Source organism: Cygnus olor, chromosome 2 (assembly GCF_009769625.2).
Source record: "Cygnus olor isolate bCygOlo1 chromosome 2, bCygOlo1.pri.v2, whole genome shotgun sequence".
Classification (NCBI taxonomy): domain Eukaryota; kingdom Metazoa; phylum Chordata; class Aves; order Anseriformes; family Anatidae; genus Cygnus; species Cygnus olor.
Window position 1 is genome coordinate 37,369,377 of NC_049170.1, and position 23,657 is coordinate 37,393,033.

Sequence of the window (23,657 nt, forward strand, 5' to 3'; positions counted from 1 at the left end):
CGCTGGGCGGTGAGGAAGGGCTCCCATTGGTCAGAGCGGGCGCACAGTCGGAGGGCGGGAGGCGGCGGCCGTTGGCCGCTAGGGGGCGGCCGTTAAACGGCCGGGGCGGTGCGTGAGGCGGCGGCCGGTGGGAGGCAGTGAGGGGCCGGGGGGGCCGTGAGGGGAGCGGGCCGGAGGCGGTGGGGTCGGCGGGGTCCCGGGGGGTCACGGTGGGAGGCGGTGCTGCCCGCAAAGTCGGTGGGTGGGAGGGGTCACCGGAGGAGAAATAAAATGTAACTGGAGTTTGGTTGTGTTTGCAGATCCGCGTTGGTTGGGTATCGAGTGAGTGGCAGCGGCGTCGCGTAAGTTGTGGGTAAAGCCACATGTGGGAAAGACATAATTACTTCTGCGTAGCAGCTATGCTGCTGGTGGAGCTTAACAGCCATTTAAGAGGACCTGTACAAGTGCCGTGCTGCTTCTGTTTTGTACAGTCTGTTGGATTCTGCTAAGTATACTGGTGCTGAGAAGCAGCATTCGCATTGCTCTTGTCTGCGTGTTCTGCATTTCACTGCTGGGAAACACCTTTGGGTTTGTGAGATGATCACACTGAAGCATAGGTGCCGGGCAAGAGACTGCATAAATCACAGGAAAAGGACAGGACAAGAGGTTAAGTTATAAAGCATTTCAATTTATGAAAATTTCCTTTAAAGTTGGGACTTAGGTGAGCTGAAAGCTCTGTAGACCCTAAACATGTTACCTTCTCTTCAGGGAAAAGATTTACTAGATTGCACTTGCCATTAGGGGTAGGGGAAAAAAAGAGAGAGAACGTAGGTGAGACTTATTTGGAGTCTCATCGGCTAAGGAATGAGTAAACCCTGACGGTGTCCTACTTTTGGCTGAAAAGGTTACTGTCCCTAAGCCCAGCCTTGGAGCTAGTCACAGCTCTCCTTATTAGAAGCACTGCATTAGCTACCACATTTCTGGTGTCGAAGCTGTCAAAAAGGGCATTAGGGAGCACTCACAAGCGCTCAGCCATTGTGCGTGGAACTAGTGGTAATATCAGCCAGGGGAAAGGACTCGGGAATTATTTTAGTTACTGAATTATTTCAGTTGTCACAAGTTCAGATGGATGAGCTTGTATAGTCAGATATTCACTGCTAAAACTCTCGTGCATCTAAAAGAGGAAGGGCAATGACAAAATGATGTATTTTACTGATAGGCTTGGAAAATTCTTACTTTTTAGCTATGGTTTATTTTCTGCTGGTCTGAAACATTCGAGATAGTAATGTGAGTCCCTTCCTCTTTTAGATGCCCTGTTCATTTTGTATGTTGCTATGTTTGGCTTATAAGACAAAAAGGCCGTTTTTCTGATGCATAGCAGTTTCATCCTGTGATCTCAAACTCTTCAAGTTTTCCATTGCTAGTAGCGAAGAATTCTAATTACATCCTTGTTGACAACTTTGTTAAGGAATGGCTGACGAGAACCCATTCCTGTCCTAAATAGGCGTTTTGGCTCTGAAGGGATGACAGAAATAGAAAAGAGTTTTGTCAGTGAAGTGCTACAGTGTGTTTATTTTCAGTGACTTTCTTAACAGTGCGAGGCTTCCCACCTCTTCTCCCTTCTCCTTCCCCCTGCTACTGCTTTATATTTTCATTTGCACCTTGGTATTGCTTAATTCTGATCAGATTTCATTTGCAAAGCTGACCACTGCACGGGACAAAGTTGGAGCTTACAAAATCAATAACTGAACTTGAAGACTGGGGGCCATCAATACCTAGCATCAGCACATCTCTCCTTCACGCTCTTTCATCTTCACTGACATTCAGCATTTATTTATTAATACTAGCAACACAGGGGTGACAAAGACCGAAATCTCACACTGTATATTTATTGCTCAAATTCTGGAGAACTTGGTGTTTCTGTAGTATTTCATAAGTATTGCACAGTCACTGACCATGTTCTGTGTAAGTATAGGGTGTTACCAACTTGGGAAGTCAAAAAAAGCTACGTAGGGAGCCCACAATAGAGAGGGTGCCCCAGCCTTCCAGACTCCAATTCTTCATTTATTTCTGCTGCACAGCCTCAAAAGTAGGAGCGTAAAGGGATTTCTCCACTGAGAAAATACAGTAAACACATTCTGTTCCACTGCCTTTCAATGCTACTATTGAGGTCATGAGGATTGAACAAGATAGGAAAGAAGTAAATGTAAGAAAAGCTCAGTAATGCAAGGGTTTTTTGCATTTTGTTGGGATTTTTGCTTTGTTGTTATTCCTGTGAAAGCATTTGTTACCTATCTGCACTGCACGGGAGGAATGTGGCTCTGAATTGCACTCAACATTTTTATAAAAGTTGAAAAAAGCCTCATTGTATGAAATAAATTAGTCTATTTATTACACGTGCAGAGTTGGAATATAGTGAAAATTCAGAATCCATCAGGAGAGGCACTTCCATGATAGAAAAACAGATAAATGCAGAAGTTTCAAATTCTTTGGCAATTATCTCTGTTTGTCAGTACTGATAAAATGTTGTGTTGCTACTTGTCTACTAAATATAGTATCCAAGTAATTTTAAGAATTGCTACTTACAAATCACCATTATAACCAAATGGGGGAGAAACTGCATGTTTGTGATCCGCTTTTAATTTTTCCCAGCGACGTTTTGATAGGTGGTACGATAGCTCTATAAATGGATGAGGAAGTTAACTGTAAAGGGAGATCAAGCAAAGAGATCAGTGCAACTAGCAAAAATGCTTTTAAACAGTACAGGCCTTTAAAAAAACACCAAGGTGGTTAGACGGAAGTTTTAGAAACAATATACACGTGTTTGTTTAGGAATTTAAAAAGACCACGCTCAGTTCAACCACTGCTCAGAGTCTCAGTTACAGTCCATGTTTAATCTGAAATTCCTGGCGTGAGTTGTTATTCGAGGCCCCCTACCCAGCTGTTTTTTCCCCTCCAGATTTATGGCCTGCAACATGGCGGGTCTGTGCTGGAAGCTGTCCGTCTGCTTTCTCTGCTCTCAAGTTATCTCAGGAAGAGTTGAGGAGGCGCGTTACGTCGCCGCTGTGTATGAACACGAGTCCATACTGAGCCCCGACCCCACCGCCCTCGTTGATCGCCGCTCAGCGCTGCAGCTCATGGGCAGAAACCTGGACATCTATGAGCAGCAAGTAGTGGCTGCTGCAAGACAGGTATGCCACGGCTTAGGAGCGGTTGCATGTGTCCTATGTATATATAGAGTAAGTGCTATTTGAGGATAATCTTTCGCATTTGTGTTCCCAGGCAACTGCAGCCATATTTATATACATAAGTATGGTCTGTTTTTTTCAGACGTTCTGACCTGCCAGCGGCTCAGGAAAAAGTCAGGCCAATTAGCAACTTGCCTAACTTGAGGTATTCCAAGCTTGGAAAAACATGCCTATAGTTATTTAGCGTAGGGAAATTATTTTTCTATTTTGGTCTGAATACCTGCCTCCTTTCTGTTTTCTTCAATGGAATGTTTTTATTGAAAGGTTGTTTTACGTCTCTGGCTTTGATTTTATTCCAGTGCTCTCAATGGAAATTCCTGAATGTTTCTAAACACCAAAGAAGTTTAATGCTTTGGAAATGAATGTTCCACCATTAACAGTTTTGTGGAAGTAAAGTTTTCCATTCCTTTCTCCTACCGTTCATGGAATGGTCCTTTCTAAATATATTCAGAGGAGAAAGACTTGTATTTCTGGCACTTGTTATGCACAGCCTCCTTTCCCTTCCTCCCCAAGAAAACTCAAGGCTGCTTCTAGTCAGAGGAAGCAGGCCTTATTGTTCCTATGCAGAGAAGAAGTGATTTGCAGGTTACACAAAGCTGTTGTTTTGGAACAGAATTAACATTTTTATATGATTTTAGAAGGTGGTGGGGTTTTGTTGTTGTTGTTTTTTGTTGTTGTTGTTTCTTTTGAGAAGTTCAGGTTCCTGGGCCTCACAGTCCAGAAGCATGATAGCTATTTTTATGCAGTACTGCATCCAAACCACCATAAATTATCCTGAAGCCATAGCACAGATAACACACTTGCACTGACTTTTGAAAAGACATGGGGATTTGAGTGACTGATGCTAGGTCTGACGTAAGAGGAATCGACCGTTTTTTCAAGAACAGGTATCTGTCAGTTTTAGGTAGTGCCAGCCTAGCCCTGTCATGGCTGCATTGCTGCTAGGGCATGCACTGCTTCCACAGCCAAGCTGTTTCTGAAAACAATCCTACCTGGATTGTTTGTTTTTAGGTAGGATTCCAGTAGGACTGGACTCAAGTGATGCTGCTCCTTTGACACAGTTACGGTACGTTTGATGCAGATCTTGCACCTTTGATAGACTTCATCCACAACTGGCATAGTTCTGAAAACAAAGTTAAGACAAATTTTAACATCATTAATCTTTAACCTGAATGATGTTGTTCTTGTGACTCATGTGAAGGGAGAATATTTCTGGTAAGAATTTAGAGAAGTCTGCTCTTACTAACACACCCTTAAAATAATGTCAAGTTATTTCTCGAGCTAAAGTTATGACTTAGGTTAAATATATATATATATATTTTTATATATACACAGTTACACCTACCATGCTGTTAAAGAAAAGATACCTTCAAACTACATTCAAATCAAAACAAACTTGGATTATCCTTAACTTTCTTTAGCTCTCCTTCACCAATATATTCCTTTCTTTTCATTTCATATTTAGGTTGGTTTTGCTATCCCTACAAAACATGCATTTGTTTTATATACAGGGGGCACAGATTATTGTTTTTCCTGAAGATGGAATCCATGGCTTCAACTTCACCAGAAGATCCATTTATCCTTACTTAGATTTTGTTCCACATTCACACGCTGTGAAATGGAATCCATGCAGAGAGATGTATTTGTTCAATGACACGGAGGTAATTGTTGGAATGTTTTCTGTAGAGAACTGGAATAACTAAATGCTAGATTCATCCTCCAAGTGCGTAACTACCTCTAGTTTTGCTTAGGGAAGTAAGCAAGAAGTGTAACAACTCACGGTATCAGATTCTGTTTTCATGGACTCTGTTGATGCTGGTTTAATTCTTGGCAGAGGAGGATTTTAGATACATACAAGAAAGATAAGCTTCTTTATGAGCCTTCTGGGCTTCTAAACTCCTGCTTCCCAGCCTATAGAATGGTAATATCTTATTACATCTCTCTTACACTGGTAGTGGTTTGGGATTTTATTTTGAACGACATTGTTTTAATAAAACAACATTACAGTACCATCACTTCTGATACATTCTTGTTACTCAGTCTTAATAGTCTGAGCTTTCCGTGGATGTAACGACTTGAGAACATTCTGTCTCATTGATTGTCTGTAAAATTGCAAAAGTAACAGGGCTGGACCTGCTAAAATGTAATAGAAGTCACAACTTAACACAGATGGAGTGTGATTACAGAGGAGGTAACCTGCAAGTTACAAAAATAGTACTTCCATTTACTCTTCTGGACCTAATGTTAAAAATTATGCTATGCTTAGTAATACAAACTATTTATTTCTCTAATATTACAGTAGTCAATACTGTAATTGTTCATGTGCCTACTAAGACAGCAGAATTCCTGCGCAAACAGGGATCTCAGTTATAAATGGTGACCTACTTTGACCTATGAATCCTTATTACCAATAACCATGCGCAAGCAAGCAAGCAAAAATTTAGTTTGACATTCAGATCCTATTTGGAGTTTGCAGTTCTGGAAGTCTTTGGGTTTTATTGCACTTAGCCAGGGCAAGCTTGATTTGAAGACACAGAATGAAAAGATTTTTAAAAATAAATTTTAAATGGTGTTTTATGGTGATATACCTTTATCTACTGTCTTTAAATAAGCCAAACAGACAAAATAAGCAGTATGTTTAAATTCCCACCCATTTTGCTACTTGCATCAGTCAGCACTCTCGCTAATGCACAGCTTCTCGTTTCAGCAGAACTACAGAAAATGTTTTGAAGACATGTTTTATATTAACACATAACTTTAAATTACAGTGATACCCCACCGTAACCTAAAAAGCTATCCAAAAGCATCTACATAATCTGATTTAAGGTGGCCAATATATCTGGTTGGCATGGTGCAGTGCAGAGAAATCCTAGGAGGCCTGTACCTCAGAAGCCAGTAAACTCTGTTCTGCCTGAGCAATACATATGCCTTCTCAGCAGCGTTATTCAGTTTGGGGGTCAGCCCTAGGAACATGATTTACGTTCTACTGGCTTATTTGTGCTTGCTCAGATTTAGCTTCAGATATATCTGCACCGTGCTGCGTCATACTGGGCGGTCCTACCCACACAGAAAATGAACGGCAGTTAACATGCAGGTTTCTCTAGGTTCCAAGAAACATCCCAGTCATACTGCAGTCTAACTTTCAGAATTTCTTTTCTATAACTAAGTAAAATTGGTTTATATCTCTACTTCTGTAAGTTGTAGGTAGTAATCACTTTTTTTTTTTTAGGGCAAAAACTAAAAGTAGTTGAAGTAACAAAAGATTGCAGCTGCAAGTGATCATAATTAGAAGTTTGTCTTTCTAAAGGTAAACGTAGATCTGTCATGGTGGTTTAAGGCCACTGGTGTGCCAGCAAGGCCTTGAAGTAGAGAGAATTATTTTTTTACTTCTCAGGAAATAAAAGCCAGATAATTTTTTTTCAAGGCCATTTTGAAATTAGTATCTGAAATACTTTTTGGTATACCTTTCACCATAACTTTATCACTATATGTAAATTTTACAGATAAGTTCAAATGTATTGATTTCAACTGGAAATTGAACAGTTTGGACAGTATGAAGTACGTTATAGTTGCTGAAATAGAACTTATCCCTCCGTATCCTGTTTCTCCAGGTTCTGCAACGTCTGAGCTGCATGGCATTGAACAACAAAATATTCCTCGTGGCAAACTTAGGAACCAAGCAGCCCTGTGGGCACACTGATCCTCGCTGCCCGCCTGATGGCAGATACCAGTTCAATACCAACGTGGCATTCGATGATGCCGGTATGCTGGTAGCCACCTACCGCAAGCACAATCTGTATTTCGAATATGCTTTCGATGCCCCTCCAGAGCCTGACTACAGGCTCTTTGAGACCCCTTTCGCTGGCAAGTTCGGTATGTTCACTTGCTTTGATATACTCTTCTTTGAGCCTGCAGTGAAGCTGATCAGACAATACAACTTAAAACAAGTTGTATATCCCACTGCCTGGATGAACCAGCTCCCGCTCCTGTCTGCTGTAGAGTTTCAACAAGCTTTTGCAACAGCTTTCAACGTCAACATTTTAGCAGCTAATAACCACCACCCTACCTTGGGCATGACAGGGAGCGGCATATACACTCCAGTCAAATCGTTCATCTACCACAACATGGAAAGCTATGGTGGCAAGCTCATAGTTGCAGAAATTCCTGTGATTACCACTGATTACAAAACCAGTTTAGAGAGAAATGAAAGATTCGGAGAGAACTTACACCACTCGTGCGAGACTTTTACAAGTGCTTCAATGGATGATCAAGTTTGCTTTAAGGAGGGACAGGAGACCCCTGCTAGAGTATTAGAAAAAGGAACCGAACAGTTACCTCCCCAGTTCTATGCAGAAATGATGTATGACAACTTTACCCTTGTTCCTGTCTGGGGCGAAAAAGGAGAGCTCCAGGTTTGTTCCAACACCCTCTGTTGTTACTTAAATTATCGGAGAGCTGTTTTAACGGATGAATTATACGCTTTGGGAGTTTTTGATGGGCTCCATACAGTGCACGGCACATACTATGTCCAGGCCTGTGCTCTGGTAAAGTGTGGTGGTCTCAGCTTTAGCACTTGCGGGCAGGAGGTTACGGATGCCTCTGCCTTGATAGATTTCCAACTATGGGGAAATATGAGTACTCCATATATCTTCCCTTTACTGCTGACATCTGGCATTACCTTGGACTTTGCTGATCACATGGGCTGGAAAAACCACCACTATTTCATGAGCAAAAATAGAACATCATCTGGCTTACTGACTGCTGCTCTGTACGGGAGGTGGTATGAAAAGGACTAGCACAGATATTTGGCTGAATCAAACTGCTTACATTTTCGGAGCATGTATCTTAACACAAACTGTTGACTATCTGTACTTCTAAGATCTTCAGGTATGTTTGTTACACGACCAGCCAATTACGTTCCCCATTTGAAATGATAACCAAAGCAATTAATCTAAGAGGCTATAAACCACGGTCTGTACCTTGGAAGCTCGTGTCATTCCAGAAGTAAACAAACTGCCTTGCAACTATGAAGGCTTGTTATAATGTGTTGAGATGTTTTATACAGGGAAAATAATCTCTCATTTAAACTGAATTTGCCCCTTTAAATTTAATCTTTTGTTTTTCTTGGGTCCTGGCTGGGGTTATGGAAATAAATGGAATGGAAAACCACTACAAAAGGAAGAAAAATAGGGAATGGAGTCGATAACACAAATACCATGCATGACATGCATGAAAATATAGCTTGTATACGGTGAAGTTCTGATTTCTGGTTAGGGTGCAAGGATTTCTTGTTTCTTAGTATCAACCCCCAACCCTCCCCCCAGCGGAAATAATTACCATTGACTGGCTGCTTGGTTGTCTGCAGTTCTGTTAGCAACCACTGTAACTTTTCCTATATACTTTGAAGAATAACTGAACGTTACTGCTTTAAACATCTATGGAACAACACATCTGGGGAAGAGTGTATCAACCGACTGTGAAACACTAGGCTTCATTAAGACAATTTCCACCCTCCTGTGCAAGGAATTGTGTTTAAAGAAAACAGTTGTTGCTGTTCGTTGCTCAGGTTATGTACTACTGTAGTACTGTCCCTGTTTAAAAGAGGGGTCATTGCAAGCCTGTTTTGACTTGAGACATCTTACACATTGTTCATAAATTCATTCAATAAGCTGTGAAAAGCACATAACGAATTGTGGGACAGTAAGGTTTTTACATAAATTGTGTGCCAGATGGCAGGTTCCTGCTGCTAAATGAGTAAAACACACCCCTCTTTCCAGAGCAATAACGAGATTAGGTGCTATAAATATTGTACTGCAGTGACAAACTATTTTACCGCAGTGAAGACATTAGGAAGAGAATATTCGAAGGATATTAATTTGGGTTTAAATTCAGAGAAAGTAATTTCTTCTCAAGAATTACAACTTCCTGTGGTCTCATTGGCTGTTATAATCTGTGTAACAGCTGTTAAGTAAACAAACAATAAACACAGTCATTCCTTTGGTGAGTCCTTGCGTTCTAAGCACTGAATCTGCTGTTCTGGTTGCTGTGAGGAGTACAGCGTGAAGGGGAGAGCTGTGATTCTCAGGTGGGATTGTCTGAGGCAGCTCCGAGATGTCTTCAAACTGAAACCACTTTGGCAACAAGTACATACACTGAAAGTTACTCAATATTCTCCTGCTTTGAACAAATTCATGTTCTGGTTTCAGAAAGCAAAATATTCATGATAATTTTCTACCTCAAGGTATCTCAAGTATTTACGCAAAATGATTATATAAATATTTACAATCTTCTCTCCTATCAGACTTCCCTTCTCCAACCTACGTTACTGTGAGCCAGGACCTGGTCACACTGCTTTGATACAGCAAGACAAGTTTGTTTATCCTGCAGCATTTATTTGGCAGAAGTATGGGGAGGGGAGTTCCTATATGTCATTAGAGATAAATTTGCTCATGTAAAAGTGGCTCCCTGCCACACAAACCACGGGGTCATTACAAATCGTTAATTGTTTTGCACCCATAGTGGTGTTCCTGCTGAAAGCTGCACAAATTTCAGAACATGCAGAAAAGAACAGAAGAGCATTTGTGGTGTTTACTGAGCTTCTGGTTGTAGAACCACGGTGATCACATCCAAAGGAAAGAAAGGGAAAGAAAGGTTGAATGACCGGAGAATTTCAGCCACCAGGACAGGCCTCACCACCCCCTTTATGGGTTGAAAACCACGCTTTTTTTTTTTGTGCTAAGTACTCTTCCATATTTAGTTCCAAAGCAGTTGTTACAATAAACAAGTAAGCTGCATTACATATTTGCTATGCTTAAGTAAAAAAAAAAGGCAGTTATCCGTGAGATACTTGCAAAGCATGTTCCATGGAGCTATTCTAACTTCGGCTACATCACAGCTGTTAGAAAACAGACACTCTGGCCTAACAGTTTGCATGGGGCACATTGCTCTGTCCCTTCCTTGAAGAGGACAGTTTAAATTCTAGGGTGTGTTTTCATACCTTGTCCCCTTCACCCCTAAAAATGCAGCCTTTAACTACTGTGGAAAAAGCGGACCGGACAGTACGATGCGAAAATTACCATCAAGTAACCTTGACCCGCTGACCTTCAAGCAATAACAGATGCATCCACTCTAAAACTGTGTGGCTGAGCAATAACTCACTACACTCATAACCACCGGTACGTGTGTCCTGAACGTCTGTGCTGGGACAGCAATCCCAACGCAGCTCTGTTCTCCAACAACCCCGTGCTCTTAGGGTGCGAGTGAAGCTAAGTGCCATTGACTGAGGGCGTGAGAAGCCTTTAGCAAGGCTGCAGTTAACGCAGGCAGACTTGTTACGTACCATAACCCAGACCTTCATCATCCCTCTTCAATGGGCATAAACAGCTTTATTAAAGCTTCCCGAGCAGTTTCCATCTCTGAGTGCAACCAACCAACCCACCCAGAAAACAAGGATCTTCCGACATACAGGAAGCACTGCTTAAGCTGACAACAGCTATAAATCACTCAGCCTCCTGATTTAACTGCAGTCAGGGTTTGGAAGAAATTCGTACCGAGACCAAAGGAACACCCTGTCTGAGACGGACAGCAGGGGACCCTATCTCTAAGGGGTCTTGGTGCTGCCCACGGGGAAGGGGAGGATGACCAGAAAAGCCCTGTGCAGCTAGGGGTATCAGCGCGCAAGTCAGAGGTGTTGGGGTTTCTTCCTAAGGGACCTGCTGCTTTGGGATTCACATCCCCAGTGAGTTACACAGGTAGCTGTGGGGACACTGAGCATAGCAAGAGAAACTGCCAGGAGACACACCAAAGGAACATTTGACAATCAGGACTTCAGAGATAAGTTATTGAGAAGCACATGAACAGGCTCAGAAACTGGCAAGGGACTGGGACAAGCTGTTGAGAACACCTTTACAGCACACACTGGGCACAAGCTTGCACAGGCAGATCTTCACAGGTGAAATGAACAGACCGAAGTGACTGAGCTTCGAGAGCCTCTTGCAGCCAACAAGGAACTGAGGACGCTGCCATCTTCATGAGGCACGGCGCAGCCTTGCCCCGGCTGTGGCCTGTCCTGTAGCATCAGGTATTTAATTAACAGCCTGGCACCTTGGAAATCCCAAAAGGAGCACCACAGAAAATTGACCACCTTCTCTGGCTGCTTCAGAGAGAGCAGCTAAACTGAATAAAAGAACCCAATGAAAAACATTTTCATAACTCTTACAGAATCTAAACAATGGTTAATCAACGTTACTGGCACACACAGTGGCTAGAAAGAACTACCCTCTTCCTCCATTTATGCATATTAAAAAAAACAGTTTAAAAAATAATAATAAAAAAAAACACCGTTCCTGAAAACAAAAAGCTGTGTCTTAAATGTTCTGAACCAAATCAACTCCCAGAGACACTGAGAAGAAAACCTGAGCACCTATCATTTGAAAAAGCTTGGAAATGGGGAGTTTGTTTTGTTCTGTTGTGAAACTGAGTAGTAAAATTTCTGGTTGTTTCTATTGCAATTTTAATGCACAAGAGAATGTAAGGTGGTTTTAAATATTTAATGGCACTAATAATGGTGAGACAGCTTGAAAGGCTCTTTAGGTTCCATATTATTCAACTATGTTTACAGTTACATCATGAAATACTGCAAGATTCCTTTCCCTACCTCAGCTTGAAAATTGCTAAATTTTAAAATGCCGCATGGAACGTAGGAGCTCAGTATATCATGATGCGCAGTGACACAAGGCGCTACAGAAGCATAACCAATTTAGATACTGCTTCATTTAAAGACAAATATCAGTGCTAAGAGATTGGGATGCCAGGTTGGAGAGAATTTCAAAGAACCTTCAAATCCTGAAAGTAGTGACTTTCATCTTCTTCCCCCATCAGAAATGTTCAGGTCAGAGATGAGTTGGAGAAACAGGGAAAAAAATAGTAGTTTGAAAATTTTACTCATGGCTGAAACTTGTCTTCCCCACGGAAAGGGAACCAATACATTTCAATGGGTTTGGGATGACATAACAACTGACAGAAATGCTCTTTCCCAGGCTGAAATTTCATAAAGTTTTCTTTCAGTAGGTAGGTAAGGATACACGGATCACACTAGGGGTCTGGTTGTAGGATTTTACATGTGTAATAGTATGATGACATTTTAAGAATAACCAGTTTTGCCATTTCAAATAAATGCATGGTTCCTTGAATTTAAGTCTTCAGAATATAGAGATGTTATAGTGAGAAAAGGACTACAGAAAAATACAGAAACTAAAGCTATGAGCTTGAACAAATAGAAACCAAGAGACCTACCTTATGTCTCTTTCCATTTGACGTCTCCGGTTTCAGTCTGTAAAGGAGACAGACCCGTGTTTCACAAATTTTTGTCCAATTTATATACAGTCACAGCTACAGATTTATAAATAAAGGCTTTTAACCCTAATCTGAAAGAAATTTTCTCCATGTCCTATCAACTCTTGCACCATATTAAAGGATTATGAGAAATTCATCACAAACTATGGAGAAATTACCACAAGAGGCTATAATTACCAGTCAATCTTTGATTTAAGGATTTATATAAATTTGCTGGACCAACTTCAAGAAATTAAATACTTGCTTTTTTCCCCCGATATTAAAATGTGTACTTTGCTGAGTTTAAATCTGGACCTATGGAGGTGGTGTTAAAAGTTTTAACTACTTGTTAGGACATGATAAAGACCCTTTTTTTCCAAGGTTAGTATTCTGAAACCCAGTCAGGATCAATCGGGGGTTATCATCACCTCGAATCAACACTTTTAAACCAAAAGCACTGTGGCCTTTCAGTTGCGAAGGGGCTGAGAACCATCAGCAGAGTCATGGAGCAGTGGTGGGAAGCAAGGAGAGCAGGGGAAGCCCATGGACCTCCCTCGCCACTGCTGTGTGCTGCTCTGAGCAAAGAGCATGTCCTCCAGTTCTTCTGCAGAACTGCTGTTTCCCTGAACACTTGGCCTTTTTATTTAGGTTTCTGCTTTTAAGACATGAACCTCGCTGACCCACAGATGGAATTAGGGAGTGTAAGTGCCACGGACATCTGGTGCTATTAAAAATGCTCTGTGATTATCCATGCGATAAAACTTCTCAAAACAAAGACAACAATCCTTTGTACAGTATTGTATGGTATTTGCTTTTGCTTACAATCTTTTTACAGGCTTATCCGCTCACCCAGTTATTACATGATTAACAGAAAGCTCACCGCAACTTTTTTTTTTAAATAAAGAAGCTCAACTACCAGAACAACACTTGTATTATTTCAAACCAACTGATTCTAATGAACGCCCTTGCTCTCTGAAACTAGAATGTAAATAGAGTATGTTATTTGGATTATTGCAGTTTTTGTTGCTTTCAAATGGGCAGAATCTCTAGGCAAGACAGGAAGGACAATTCCTCTCAAAACAGAATTATGGCGTCAAAGAATCTATAAACATTATCTCCTGCTCTGTTTTAGTCATCTGACATACAGGTAACAGCTTTGGGATCTTTAGTACCCATTATTCAGATGTTAACTGGAACAGCCTAGAAGTCGTTCATTTTTAAACGGTAACTTTTTTTTTTTTAAACCAAACATTTTTAATTCTGTAGGTTGGTAGACAATTCAAGTCAGAATTTTAAGGTAGAAACTGTACGACCAGAAAAAAGAAGAAGATACAACTTTTAAAACATGCATATTTCTAAGCTCTGATTGTTCCAAATATATTTATATGATTGTTTTGGAGAGATTTGGTGCTGGAGAAGCAATAAGTAGGAAACATGAAGTAGGAGACAGGACTTTATACAATATTATAAGAAAAATCTTTTTGATTACAGATGGGTCATGCCTGGAAGGAAAATAAATCAATAAATAAATTTAAGACTGATTCTTCTTTGTAACAGCACCAAGCATTTACATGACCACAGTACACTCTGAAAGTAACAGCACAGTCCGGTGGGTTCTGTGCTAACTTGGCGTTTTCTCCTGCAGAACATTTATCCTGAGAACTGAAAAGTCCATAAAACATCAAAGAAGTCAGAGTACATAAAAAGCTGATCAGAGCTTGTTGTTGTCATTCCTAAGTCCATTCATTATTTATTTTTTTCCAGCATAAAAAGGGTTTCCTTTATTCTAATACTTTGCTTCAGCAGTCCAGCCAATCCTCCCTGCCCTCTCTTGGTGAAAATCCAAGAGGTTGTTTGGATGAAGATCGTAACAGCAATGGTGCCCTATTAATCTGTACAGGAAAAAAAAAAAAAAGTAGGACTTATTTTGAAAAATGCCGGATCCAGCATCATTTTCTGGAAGTAAACAGGCCTCCATTCAGGTGTGAACACAAACAGAAAAACAGCCATTCCGGCTACAGACAGCATTATTTTTTTTTCAGCAACAAGGAACCTTCTGTTTCTTGACCTCTCATTAATGAAGTAGCCTCAAACAAGGGTAACGTGTTCTTTAAACAAACTTTGTTCCATTTCTGGAATAAGACCGTATTCTAGTAAGAGTCCCAATTATCATTTAAAAGGCACAGTTACTCAGTTACTGTCCAACCTGTACCAGCAGCATGGAACAACCAAATGCAAATTGAAATCCACAGGTTAAATTCTGTGGTAAAATCCAGTGGATAAATTCTAATGAGATACATGCAACTCTGAATCCCCAAATGGAGTTAGTGGTTTGTAACACAAGTCAGACATCTTTAACCCTAGAAAGTTCACAGAACTTCTTTTTAACTTAAAAATAAGGCAATTTAATGTGGCAAAAAAAGTTTTCTTCCTCAAGATGTGAGGAGTAACGAATTATAGGAGACAATTTCTGATTACATACAGGTGTTTAACAGCATTAGTTTCTCCATTTGTCTGTATTCCATATTTGAACCTAACTTCCAAGTCAACACCTTCCAAGCTTTTTCCCCTCGATCATCCAGGCACGCGGCAGACACGAATAGATCTGTTTCTGCTCCCTTCCTAGTATTTCAAGTAAGATAGGAGCGTCCTTCCTAGAAACTGTCCTATGGCAGCAGACACCACACACTGAGACAAGAAGTCCTCTTGAAGTCAAATAAAAGTCAAGCCCAGATAATAAAAGCCTATTAACATCATCACACAGTTTGTTTGGAACAACAAAAATTGGACGGCTTCATTAACAGAAACATTCAATAGTTACCTTTCAAGGAACACGGATGCAATTTGGCATTCGGATTCGGATTTTCCACAAAAATATGAGGAGAAATGGATCCATGCTGTTTCAACCTTGGTATTTAAATAGATGCAGTGAATCTCAAGACAGGCTAACGCGGATCTTCTGAGTAGTTTGGCTGAGACGTGTAAATCACTCCCACGTAGCCCTGTACTTTGAGAGGTTCAGAGGGAAGAAAAGAGAAATCACGATCTCCCTGAAGTCATCTAATTCTGTTCAAAGACAAACATACTGTATATATAAACAATGAACGCAGGCACAAACGGTGAAGAAAGTAATACTTAAAAGGAAGCCTAGAGGAATAAATTAAGTAATTTAACATTTACGATTACTTTAAATTCAAATGGCTCACCTTCACTTTAGAATTACAAAGCCCTTGTAAAGTAGATTTTATAAATTCTAACAGTTTAACAAAAGAGACTTTGCCATTAATGCTTAATAGATACAAATGAATTATTCATTAGTAGAACTCACATTTGGGTTTTATTATACTCCGCAAAATATACAGGAATCTTGAAGTACTGAAAGAGTGCAGGTAAATACAGTATTCAAGCAGTCACTATTTCTATGTACATGCTCATTAATTCTTCAAAAAACCCCACAAAATTATCAAATAGATCAAAATATTGTCCCATGTTTCCACACTATGTTCAGAAAACCAGCTGATAATTTACAATATCATAAAGATTTCCAGTTTCACAATACAAAAAGGATAAAAAGGAAATTGGAATCAGTTTGTAGTAATTTATTTGTACTTTACCAGGACATGCAAGTATTTCTTGCATGTACATAAGCAATTTCATTTGAAAAGTAACAGTTATAGTTAAAGCAGAGCCCAATAAAGTAAATATTCATATTTAACAGATGAAACTTTAGCTTACTTATGTCAGTTTTTCATTTTTCAGGCAATTAAAAAACCACAGTAGTCTGTTATAAATTAAAAGAAAAAAACTTCGGGCAAGTCTGAACTACATTACAGGGACCTGTTTCTGCCGTTCACTTTCTAAAAGGAGCACAACAAAGATACACAGCTCTTCCCACAGACCAGACATTGTACTTTCTGCTAATAGGGAAATATACTTTTAAATTCACCTTCCCCTCCCCCTCCCTTGTAACTCCAGGATTTTAAAAACAAAAAAGTGATAGGGACATACAGCTTGAATCTTACGTACAATTTTATGATATAAGGAAGTGGACAAATTGTTGAAAAGAACTCTCAGTCACAACAGGGTTGTCAAGACATTTCATTTCAATTTTTTATGCAGTTTCATAGTTTCCAAGTTACTCACGTATTTTAAATTAAAAAAATCTCAATCCAAAACCCAAAAGTTAAAAAATCTAAAACTGTGCAACAATTACTGCTTCCCTCCCACATCTCCCACCCCTTCCCTTGTTTATTACACTGTACATTTTTCACCCTGACTTCACCTTGTTAGCTGGTTTAATTTTAGTATTATAAAAGTATGACAAGTTCATTTTCATTTAATCTAAAAGAAAAAGAAAACAAAACTTAAAAATACATCTGCTTTCTTTCATGGTACATTTAATAGTGTCGGAAGGCTTTTAGATGATAAAAAAAATAAATCAACACTTAAAACCAAATCTAAGCTTCTTTCCAAGAAGTGATTAAGATTAAAACAACTTCTCAAAGAACCTATTCCAGTTTTCACAAAAAAGGTATTTAATTAAAAAAAATCTTTAAGTTATTTGGTCCTTTGGCAATTTGCAGCACAAACAATGCCTACTGTACCAAACTCATTTATTGCCTTCAAAATGGTTTTAGTTTTATTGACAATATTTAAATCTAGCATCCTTTGTGTTGTACAATAGTGTCGATCATTTACATCAAGTAGGGTGCCTAGTCTGCAGAAATTACTCCTGGCACCAGAAACAGAATGGTAGAATAGTTAAATAAAACAGTTTTGACATTCTTTATTTTATTTTTTTTGCCACGGATTCCAAGTACTTATTCAAGAATTTATGCTTCTTCTGCAAAATATGCTCTTAAAAATCCCCCTAGAGTCTCACAGATTTTTTTTATATGCAACCACAATAAAAAACATCTTCTCAAAGGTCTGTCTTCTTTTTGTATTCAAATTCTGACAGCTTTTTTTTTTTTTTCAAAAGCCCAAGTCTGCTGACTTTCCAGCCTTCGGGTTCACTCTTCAGACCTACAAAATAAAGCGTTCAATAGGTCTCAGAATCAGAGTCATTGAGTTCGTCTTCTTCTGTGTAGGGGTAGCCATCCTCCCTGCCAATATTGTTGAAAGTACAATAAGAGCTATGGTCACTCCTCATGACTGGCAAGGAATCGAAGGTGACAGTTTTTGAGGTGTTGGTGTAATGATTAATGGTATTGAATGTAAAGGAAGGCAATGTGCTGCTTGATGAAACAGGCATCATCGTGGACAGGATGAGAGCTAGGCAATCAGCAACGTCCTTATTGGGTGCACAGGCCAAAGCTGGTGTGTAACCTGGAAGCCAAGGAAAAACACAACCGTCACTTAAAACAAAAAGACAATGTACAGATTTCTCCAAGATCATGTCATCTTTCAGCTCCAAAAATATTTTATATTGCTTAACTCTGCACTGTTTAAAATAAAAAGAACTTAAAATTAAATGCATTATCAGTTTGTATTTTTTTTTTTTTTTTAAAGATTTTAGGTACGAAAACATCCCAGAGTTTGGTGGGCTGTTTTTTTTAAAAGATTGCTTCTTGTTAAGATCTTGAATACTCTTGTACCTCTAGGGAAAAAAAAAAAATCACTATCACACAGCTTTCTAGCACAACAGAAAATGGAGCTTGCGTGCTGAACACTGCTTCAAGACCAGTGCTCTCCCTGCCCAAGTGCAGAGCTGCTCCTTCCCCTGGGATTTCAAAGTTTCCATGAAGGCGCCAACAGGAAAATCAGAGGTTTATTAATGTGGTCAGTGCAAAGAAAGTTCTTGAGATAAACTGAATGAAGTCTTACACTTGGGAAAGAGAAGAAAGTCATCTGAGACATGAGTCATCTGGTAGGCATTTACAAGAAAAAATTCTTCCAGAAAACCGGAGAAGACCTCAAATACAAACTGGCATATGAGCAAAAGAAAACTTGAATCACAGAATGGTTTGGGTTGGAAGGGCCCTTAAAGATCATCTGGTTCCAACCCCCTGCCATGGCAGGGACACCTCCCACCTGACCAGGTTGCCCAAAGCCCCATCCAGCCTGGCCTTGGACACTTCCAGGGATGGGGCATCCACGGCTTCTCTGGGCAACCTGCTCCAGTGCCTTACCACCCTCATAGTGAAGAATTTCCTCCTTATATTTAATCTAAACCTACCCTCTTTTAGTTTGAAGCCGTTACTCCTTGTCCTATCGCTACACTCCCTGAGAAAGAGTCCCTCCCCAGCTTTCCTCTAGGCCCCCTTTAGGTATTGGAAGTCCGATCGAAGGTCTCCCTGGAGCTGGTTCTTTTCTTTCTTGAAAAGAACTAGTCACATTTTTCTCTCTTCCACTTTTTTACTTTTAAAGCACTGATAGGCCAATGAGCATGGCAATGAAGAATCCAGAAAATGGCATAAACCTCCTCATTTTGTCAATCTCTGGAGTTAGAGAATATCGCCTTCGACTACTGTAGTGCACACTAATACGACACACAAAAGTCTTAATAAGACTAATGCACACTAATAAGACACAAAAAGTCCCAGGAAATCTAGCTAGGCTAGTAAGTTAAATAGTGAAAAAAAAAAAACCTTGAAAAGTTGACTAAATGACCAAAAATAAAACTTCAGCTGGTACCAAATGAAAGAAAAAGGTAGTAATTTCTTTCAAGACAGGTAAACTTGCATAAATAATGTAAAATTCAATATATTTTTTTCAGATGCAATTGATGGCAAACTTTCATCAAGACAATCTTGGAACCATGGGAAAAGAACTGAAATACTTCAGTGAGAACTGGTACAGAAATAAGAACGAACCCTCAGCATGACTACGTCTGGGAAGCATGCTGCACAGATTATTTGTTGTTTCAGTTGCAAGTAATCTTTTGAGAACCAGGAAGATGACATTTTTTCCAAAGACATTTGTTCTTACACCTCTCAAAAGTGTTCTCACCACATTAAGAGATGCTCTGTAACAGAAGTGGTATGATTTAAAATATAGAGCTTTTACAATGTGGAGAATTGGAGTAAAGCTAGTTTCCTTTTTAAAAGCTCATTTTTTTCAGCCAAGTAATTTTCTGCAGCTCAGATACAGCAGCAGAGGGCTATTAAGTAGTTTTACACAAATAGATAAATACATACTGCTTGTAAACCGAAAAGAACAAAAAACAACAAGAACAAACACGCAATAACAAAAAAAACACCACACCTCAATGCAGCCTTTATAGAAAGGGTCAATCAAAGATAAAGATATGCCCACTCCATACCAAGCTAAGATTCTGCTAGTTACGTATTCTATATATCAAGGCACACTGCCATGGAAAATAACTGAAACTTTACCTCCAATTTTATCTAGTTCTACCTGAAACGTTAAGCTTGTGTGGCAGATCACTACTTTTATCTGAGCTATGTTAGAGAACATCAGTATTGATGCACAACATTCCAGTGCCTATTTCTTTGCCTATTTCTTCAGTCTGTTTTGCTAAGCAGATAGCTTTCACCCTCCTGCCCTCAAAAAGGAAGGAATCATCCTCTGTCAAGCCTTTCTAATAATAATAATTGAAAAGCATCCTAAGTTTGTCTATATTTGTATCAAATAATGTAACCATTTTTTTCTTTTTGCTTTAGAAACACTTACACTCTAGCAGTAGATGTGAAAATCCAAGACAAATAGACCCAAAGCAGAGCCTGGCTATTGCTACTGCCAGCTTTTCCATTTAATATAAAAGGTATGCTATGGAAATCAAGAAAACTTTTGCAACGGGTTTAGCAAAGTGCTGACATACTAATACTTCTAAGAATTAAGAAGAATGTAAAATGACAGGTAAAATAGGTAAACTGATAAATCCCATAAATATTTCCCTTGCTCTCTCACAGCTCAAAGTATTCATCACTTTGTCTACACTGAACTTTAAGCTGGCACATTCACCTGAGAGACAAAGAATTTATTAGCAATATTCTTAAGGGGGTCTTAAGATTTTATAAACAAAGTAAGTGCTACTAGAAAGAAATGCTAGGAACCACAGAGGGGAACTAGAGTATGTAGCACTCAGAGTTGTCTTAAAATTTAAAATATTAGCAGAATTTAAAAGAAGTTTAACACACTACAGTTAGATCCCCAAGCTGCCAGAGAAACGTGACTTCTATGCAAACAACTTTTTCCTCTGTTATGTTAAAGATCTGCTTTATCATTGGACTGACTGGCTGCACATGAAAAGCCCACAAAAAAAAAAAAAAAAAAAACAACCAAAAAGCCAAATCATGTCTCCAATTAGCACACTTATAACGAGAAGCAAAACAAACAAGCAAACAAGCAAACAAACAGTGTTTTCCCATCTTTTCACTTTAGAGAGTTTCATTTAGCAGTTACCCCTGTATACCCTATTTTAGGGGAGGAATGATCTTTAATTCACTATAAGCAGTATAATTTGAGAAACACTGTAAAAGGAAAATCACTGTAAACATCAAGAAAGGAAAATCTTTCCAAAATAGAAATCTAATCAGAACTAATCACACATCCTTTCTGGGAGGAAAACAAACAAGCTACTGTTTTTGTTTTAAAGGCATATTGGAGTATAGCATAAAAACAGGAGAGTATCTCTTAACAGCACAGCTTTGCAGGACCACAGATTCCTTATGTGAAAATATGCAAATAAGAAGTCAGTAGATCTCCTTTTCTTTTGTCCTTATAAGCTACAGAATTTATTCTCTGTGATAAAGCAGTTGCTTTTTCTTACTCCTATGTAACAAAAAATTCTAATGAGCCAGTAACTTGAGACCCAGCTACTGGGACCTGTAATTCATACTTGCTTTTAAAAACTAACACCAATACTAACACCTGACAAAATGGATGGCAATTCAATCCAGCTTAACAGCTGAAAGTTTTATTTTACTCTGAGTATTATGTTTTTCTGTTTCCAGTACACCAGAGCAAGTGTATTTATAGCACATACATTATCAGACCATAAATTTAAACCAAACCTTTCTATACCATGACCTGTATTGTTCTGAAAGCTTTAATTCTCCTTACACTTCTGCTGCTTTTCTAAAATGATCCATCACCAACACAACACTTTTTGCATGGGGGAACCTACTGCAAGTATTATACGAAATTTCCAAATGGTTGTTGCTTTTCAGTGAGCTGAGTTTAAAACCACAGTCCCTTCCGGGGAAATAAAGTTAAATTTATTCTTACCATTTTCATCTACAGCAAGTACACTTGCTCCCTTTCCTAAAAGTTCTTGAACTACAACCGTTAGTCCATTTCGAGCAGCAACATGCAGAGGCCTGAGGAGGAAAGCAAACTGGTATATAAAACTTAGGACAAGATAATAAATAACACAGGTAGCTTGCATCTACTTAAATGATTATTGAAGAATTTGTATGTCATTTACACATTGTCCAAATACAGCATATACAATAACCACGATCAGAAAAAAGACTGCAAATCTCTTTTCTCACTGCAAATAAACTATAAAATAACAACTGTGCACTTTTTTTTTTATGGAAACACACTGTGGGGAAGTAGCTGCTAGAAATGACGTGCCTATTTATGCACTTTATCGCGTTAAAAAGTCAGAAAAAATATACTTTACTATTAATAAATCCTTCACTGTTTTAACAGTAAGCGTCTCATCTGAGAGTTACTGTATGTCACTGGCAATAATCATTCAAATACAAACAGCAGCATGGTAGTCACATTTTATTGCATACAAATGCTTTTAAGAGATGCAGAAGCATTTAATCAATCTGCCTTTTAGAAACCACTATATTCCATTGTGACTAGAGATGAAAAGTTTATAATGCATGAAGCAAGAAGAAAAACAAATTACTTTTCAAAACCTCAAACTATTAACCGTAACTCTGTTTTGTGGTGACTTGATCTATCGAGGAAAGCATAGCTTTACCTCAACTATTCTAATTACACCTTCCTCAAATGCAACAGTTTTTCAGAACTGATTCCCCCTGGCTTAAATTAATCCTGCCATCACTCAGCAGGAAACAGAATAATCAGCTTACTTCCACTCTGCTTTATATTGCTCTTCATTCGTTTTGAGGTTCTTAAAATTGTTTGAATTAACTGAAATGTATTTTGATTCGAAAACAATTGTCTCACTTAGAGAACAGAAATGCAGAATACACAAATAGGAGAAGCTGTATCTATGGTACTTATGTTAAAGTATTAAAATTCTATAACTACTGCACACCATTGATACAATGAAAAGTGTAAAAAATAATTTTCATATAGAGTCAGCAATTGCAACGCTCATCTTGCTACAAAGTAGGAAGGACACTGTTTATAATGAATGTTGTTTAGACCAAAGTCAGTTTAGGTACTGAAAAACATTTGCTAAACCGGTAACATTTTAAGCAACTATTAAAATCTTGAAATTTACATAAACATTATATGGAGGTGCGAATATGTACTTATTTTTCCCCACAACATCTGTTGATCGTACTATATGAGCCAAGGCATGTGGGTGGAATTAGATGAGCCTGTGTTAATATACTTTCCCACTTCTGTTCCTATTTCACTTTTGCTTTTCCTACTCTCTAGGTATTCCTGTTCAAGCCAGAAATGGGGCAATCAATCCCCTTCCTGCTTTCTGGGTATTTCTCGCTGCCTGAGGTGCACCACAGTGAGCAGCAAGAGCACAGGAAGGAAAGTCTTACTATCTTAACTCCCGCTTGAACTCTTAGGTTCAAGCAGATCTCTGTGAATAGTCGGTGAAACTGTAGGGCTTTGAACATGACAGATTGCTGAGGGGATGCAAGGCCAGAAAAATACTCTAGTTACTTTAAAGTTCCAGAGGTTTTCTTTCCTAAATGCCCTGTATGATAGTATTATGAAAGCAGCCTAACAATTCATGTGCATAATTCAGCTACATATCAGGTGTCAAATATTGCCTATTATACAGATACAGTCTTAAAAAAGGAAAAAAATGCAGACGAGTCATTTTAATAGCCCATCCTGAAATACATTACACAGTATGACATACTTAAACATTTTTGAGTTTTCTCTATAATTGGACTAAATAGGCTTAATTCTACTTGACTGTAGATCTTCAGAAAGAAGATACAGAATTCTCTATAATATCGA

General features: G+C 38.9%; 2 protein-coding genes across 7 annotated transcripts in view; one reads left to right on the forward strand and one right to left on the reverse strand.

The window, feature by feature from the left end:
* Positions 1-66: 66 nt before the first annotated feature.
* Positions 67-9,231, forward strand: BTD (biotinidase). 2 transcript variants are annotated; one of them, XM_040549635.1, is made up of 5 exons: positions 67-127; positions 300-341; positions 2,939-3,170; positions 4,739-4,888; positions 6,839-9,231. In XM_040549635.1, exons 3-5 carry the CDS (start codon positions 2,943-2,945, stop codon positions 8,021-8,023), a joined length of 1,563 nt encoding a protein of 520 aa, XP_040405569.1. In that variant the 5' UTR covers positions 67-127; positions 300-341; positions 2,939-2,942; the 3' UTR covers positions 8,024-9,231. The 2 variants fall into 2 exon arrangements, with proteins under 2 accessions (XP_040405569.1, XP_040405570.1); XM_040549636.1 differs by having other exon boundaries at positions 119-137.
* Positions 9,232-15,881: 6,650 nt separating this feature from the next.
* Positions 15,882-23,657, reverse strand: part of ANKRD28 (ankyrin repeat domain 28) — a 119,173-nt gene continuing 111,397 nt past the window's right edge. For all 5 annotated transcript variants that reach the window (XM_040549628.1, XM_040549630.1, XM_040549629.1 and 2 more), the window contains 2 exons: positions 21,753-21,844; positions 15,882-17,888 (listed from right to left, as the gene is read on the reverse strand). In XM_040549628.1, coding sequence (XP_040405562.1) covers positions 17,602-17,888; positions 21,753-21,844 — 379 coding nt within the window. In that variant the 3' untranslated portion in view covers positions 15,882-17,601. The remainder of the gene's footprint in view (positions 17,889-21,752; positions 21,845-23,657) is intronic.

Coding starts and splice junctions, on each gene's coding strand:
- BTD (XM_040549635.1), top strand. CDS start 2,943: ATGGCCTGCAACATGGCGGGTCTGTGCTGGAAGCTGTCCGTCTGCTTT. Junction 3,171..4,738: donor TAGTGGCTGCTGCAAGACAG/GTATGCCACGGC, acceptor TTTTATATACAG/GGGGCACAGATTATTGTTTT. Junction 4,889..6,838: donor ATTTGTTCAATGACACGGAG/GTAATTGTTGGA, acceptor CTGTTTCTCCAG/GTTCTGCAACGTCTGAGCTG.